Here is a 4,914-nt window from a genome sequence, read left to right as displayed (position 1 = left end):
AAGAAAAAAGAGACCCCCCCAGTGCCTCTATCCCCGGAGGCAACATCGCTGGGCTCTGCTCTCCTGCGGGCCTGGGGGGCTCTGCCACGGGGCCCACAGTGATTTGCACCCAGCCTTCTGCCCTCACGCTGCTACCAGCCCCGGGAGAGACTCGGTGCTGGGGGTGGAGTCATCAAGCAGCACATTGCCTTATTTTTCCCCGTTTTTCTTTTTTTTTTTTTTTTTTCTTTTTTTTTTTTTTTTGGTTGGTTGATTTGTTTCTAAACTGTGCATCTACACTCCAGCTACAGGCATGGAAACACGGTAAGAAAATAAAACAACTCACGGGAGGCCCCTCCTTGGGATGCATCCGGCAGGCAAGCAGCCCCAGGGAAGGGGCAAGGGGGGGGGGGGGGCTTTCCCCAAGCAAAACCCACCCCGGGAGGCCGAGGATGGGAGCAAATGCTTCTTGGCAGCAAAGTGCTATGTGGCCACAGGGGTTTTACAGCTGGGGTGGAGGCGGTAGTCCTCGGCCCTGCATGCTGCAGGAACGGCCACAAAGACGGTGGAAAACGCACGTGGGAGCAGCGGCCACCCTGGCTGGGCAGAGGGGCTGTTGGCTTTATTTTTTTCTTCCTTTTTTTTTTTTTAATTCCTTTGGAGTTCCTTCTGCCTCCTAATGATGAGATCAGGACAGGTTCCCCAAGCCATCTGGCACCTGGAATGGCCCCGAACCTGTGCAAAACTTCGGAGGAGGAGGGAAAGGAGCAAAAAGGTGGCTGGTGAACGCCGTGCCCGGGAGCTGCTCGTGGGGCTTCGACTCTTGTCCCAGCGCCAGGAACGATGGCCCTGGGGCTGTCTGTGAGTCCGAGCGGAGGCCAGGGTCACCAGCGAGGCGCAGGTCTGTCCCCCAGCGGGCGGTGGCACTGAGCCGGGTGGCAGTGCCATGTCCTGGGCTTGGCCCCCACATTTTGGCAAGGTCGCAGAGCACGGGCAGGGTTCAGGGAGCTGGAGGCTGCCGGGCTCTTGCTCCACCGGTGCTGTTTACGGGGTGAAAGTGAGGATTTCCATGTTTTTCCCCCCAAGGCAGTGGGTGCGGGCATCCCTCAAGGCACACGCTGCTTTCGGGGGGTCTCTCTCCCAAATGGAGGTCCCTTTCCCCCCCAGCTGCAGCCCCTGCTCCATCTCCCACTGACTGGCACCACGTGGAGGCTCCTGGCCCCGGGACCCCCCTGTGAGCCCCCTGTGCCACCGCCTCCACCGGCCCCAGGACCTGGGGGGGGGCTCCAAACTCCTCTGGGGTTCATGGCAGTGGTGTTGATCCTGGGGTGAAAATTCCCCATTTCTGGGCAAAAGAAGAGGGGAACCATCCCCCGGTCTCCCCAGGACGGCCAGGCACGGGGGGGGACAGCGGGAGGGGACAAGGACAAGGCACAGTCCGGTGTCCCCACCAGGCGGTGGGGGCCGGGGTGGGGAGCGGGGGAGGCTGGGGGTGGCTGGGGGCAACGGGGGCGAGCCCCGCGTCCCAGCCTCCCCGGCCGTACCTAAACCTCCTCGTCCTCGCTGGCTTTGCTCCAGCGGTGGCAACAGTTGGCCGTGATGCCCAGCAGGAAGTTGGTGGCCACCGAGGCGATGGAGACCACGAAGCCCACGAAGGCGATGAAGAGATAGTCGTCCAGGGTCAGGGTGAGGTGGCAGGCCTTGAAGCTCTCCTCCGTCAGGGAGAAGAGGGGGACCCCTTTCACCTCCAGGGGGGCCTGGCACTTGGCCAGCTGTGAATCTGGCAAGGGGAGCGGCGTCAGGATGCCGCAAATTTGGGGGTGGGGGATAGGAGGGGACGCGGTGGGGAACACGGGGCCGCCTTACCTGAGGCGCAGAGCTGGATGCGGCTCTTCAGCCATTTGAGGAAGGGCTCCATGGCGCAGCCGCACACCCAGGGGTTGCCGCCGATGCGCAGGGTCACCAGCCCCGTCAGCCCCTCCAGGGCATCGAGGCTGAGCGCCGACAGCCCCCCGTAGCTGAGGTCCAGCTCCCGCAGCTGCGCCAGCCCCCGGAACGCCTTGGGGTGCACCTTGCACAGCCAGGGGTTGTGGCTCAGGTCGAGGCGCAGCAGCTCGCTGGCCTCCAGGAACATGTCGGCCGTCACCAGGCTGAAGTTGTTGTAGCTCAGGTCCAGGTGGGTGAGGCGCCGGGCGCCGAGGAACAGCCTGGTGGGCAGGGTCTCCAGCGAGTTGTTGCGGAGGTCGAGGACGCGCAGCTGGGCGTAGCAGGCCAGGTAGCCCAGCGGGATGCTGGCGATGCGGTTGTGGGCCAGGCTGAGGTTGCCGGTGTCCAGCGGCAGCTCGGCGGGCACCGAGAAGAGCCGCTGCCCGCTGCAGTCCACCGCCTGCCCGCGGCACGTGCACAGCACCGGGCAGCCCGCCCCGGCGCCCGCCGCCGCCACCACCGCCACCACCGCCGCCACCACCCAGGGGCCCAGCAGCATGGCGGGCCGGCGGCCAGCCCCCGGGCCCATCTCAGAGCCCGGCGAGTGCCATGCCGCGGGGAACGGGGCGGCCAGCCGGCCTCAGCGCGGGGACAGCCCGCCGGCCGCACCGCAGCGGCATCCTCTGCCCGTCACAGCCCGGCGGGGACCATGCTTGGGGGGGGTGGTGTCACCCCTCCGCTCACACCGAGGGCTGCTGGCGGTGGCTGAGGAAGATTTGGGGAGCGGAGGTGGGCTCCGAGCTAGCCAAGCAGTGCTTGGGGTGTCCCGGAGACATTCGGGGGGCTCAGCGAGTCCCCCCCCGGCACAGGGCTGCCGTCAGGCCGTTCTCAGCCGCCTGTGGAGAAGAGGGGTGAGAGAAACCCAAGCTAGCGGTACGCCCTGCTGAGGGGGGGGCTGTGGCTCACGGGGTATCCACGCCACCCCCAGCCCTCGCCGTGCCTCCGCCAGCAGAGCACAAAGAGGGCCCCGAGCCCACCGGCTGGGCTCGGCTCATCCTGGCAGGCGGTGGGCAGAGCCAGGGGCGTAGCAGCCGCCGCCGTCAGCTCTGCCCGCGGCCGGGGACACCCTCCTGGCCTGGCCCCCGCAGAGAGAACCTCATCCCCACGCCCGGCCCTCCTCCGCCACAGCATCCCTCGCCCAGGCGGCCCCGCTGCCTGGCCATCTTTGCTCCTTCCTCCTCGCCCCGTGCCCTCCCCACATCTCCATCTTTTCCCCACCTCAGCCGGTTTTTGCCGGGGGAATTGCCGCCCCAGCCGCCCCCCCAGCCCTTCCCCGCCATGGTTGCCGATCCCTCCGGTGGCGCCGGGGGGACGTGGGGGTCCCCGGGATACTCACGCTGCCCGGGGGATGAAGCAGGGCTCGGCTCCCCGCCACCGCGAGGCCTGGGTGGCCAGGCAGGGGTCCTCGGGTGGCCACCAAGTTGGGCAAGTGGCTCCTGCAGCCGCAGCCAGGGCTGCTGCCGAGCCTGGCAATCGGAGCAGGTCTTTCCCCACCTCCTTCCTCCCCTCCTCCTCCTCGTCCTCCCTTGTCTCTCTCTTTCTCTGTCTCTCGTTTTTTTTTTTTTCCTTTTTTTTTTTTTTTTTTTTTTCCTTGAGGGCCAGATACTGACGTTTCGGTGTCTCTTAGCAACTGCCTCCACATCTCTGAGCAACAGGAGAGCGGGATGTGGAGCCGCCAGAGCGATGGAGACGGTGGAGGAGAGCAATGCCCCCGCTCCGGGGACACCCCACCCGGGGGGACGGAGCGGGACAAGGGGCAGTGGGTGGCATCCCGCCACCCACGGGGGGCTCGGCTGCTCCCCAGCCCACCGGCTGCCCTCAGCGCACCCCCCGGCCCCAGGGAGCACCCCCGTGGGATGGGGTGAAGCAGGGTTTGCCGGGCTCTGCAAACAGAAACCGAATACGTGCCAGCAGGAGGGGAAAACGAGGTGCTCCAGAGCTAAGCCAGGAGCGACTGCACCCAGCTGAAATGTTGGCTTGGTTTTGTTTCTTTTCCCTTTTTATTTATTTATTTATTTTGTATTTATTTGTTTGCAGACCTGGGAAACGCCTCGAGCCGCAGCTGGTTGTTTTTGCTCCACGTGAAGCAATCATTTCTGGTTCTCCGCTCATTTCATACGGGGAGGGGGCAAAGCCATCTTTAATGTCCCCCCCCCCCCCTTGCAGCTGGCTTCTTTAAATGCAAATGAAGCTTTTGGAACAAAAGGCTGCTCTGGCAACACTGGAAACATTGCGATAACACGGGCATGACATTTGGGAAAGGAGGCACTTTCAAAACCGAGCCTGCCTGTATTCCCTTCCCTTTCTTTTCCAGCCTTCTCCCGCTGTTTTGGCGGAGTTGCCTCCATCCCAGCGGAAAACGCCAGCCCGATCGACCCAGTTTTTTCCCTATTTCGGCCTGGTGGCATCTCCCAGATGCTGGGGGCTCTTTGTTCCCCGTGGGACGGCTCCTCCTAGCCACGGCAGCCCGCAGCCAGACGGCGCGTGGCCGCGGCTGCCTCTCCCCCGGGTGGGTATTAATTGGCGCTGCTCGTCGCCCAGGGTCCCAGCGGGCTTCAAGAGGAGCTCCAGGAACCAAATACACCCAGACGTCCCTGGAGCCAGATGCAGCTCAGCCAGACACGTAATTAGAGATAAGACCCATGCCTGGCTGCAAATCTCTTCCAGAGGATCTATTAGTACACCATTTATGGCTGCATTTGCAGCAAATAAATGAGCAAATAAGCCCCACCAGGGCTCATTTCTAATGGCTCTCAAGGCCAAGCGTCAGAGCTTGGCTTGTGGCCGCCCTCACCAACCATCTCCCTCCCCAAATGAAGGGGTGTTAGCAGCCCAGCAGCCTGCTGGAGACGTCATGAAGGTGCTGTGGACTACCGAGATGGTTATGAGCACCCCCGAAGGAGATGCAAACTGCTCTCCTGGAGCTGGGGGTCGATGTGCTCACCTCCT

General features: G+C 63.8%; 1 protein-coding gene across 1 annotated transcript; it reads right to left on the bottom strand.

Annotated features, from left to right (window-relative positions):
• Positions 1-1,523: 1,523 nt before the first annotated feature.
• Positions 1,524-2,494, bottom strand: LRRC55 (leucine rich repeat containing 55; the record flags this gene model as incomplete). Its single annotated transcript, XM_084307207.1, has 2 exons — positions 1,524-1,759; positions 1,846-2,494. The coding sequence occupies 2 exons, from the start codon at positions 2,492-2,494 to the stop codon at positions 1,524-1,526; spliced, it is 885 nt and encodes a 294-aa protein (XP_084163333.1).
• Positions 2,495-4,914: the final 2,420 nt, after the last annotated feature.

The sequence above is a fragment of the Netta rufina genome (genome assembly GCF_964035555.1).
Source record: "Netta rufina genome assembly, contig: SCAFFOLD_187, whole genome shotgun sequence".
Lineage (NCBI taxonomy): Eukaryota > Metazoa > Chordata > Aves > Anseriformes > Anatidae > Netta > Netta rufina.
The sequence above is the reverse complement of the archived record's forward strand: the minus strand, read 5'-3'. Positions and strand labels throughout refer to the sequence as shown.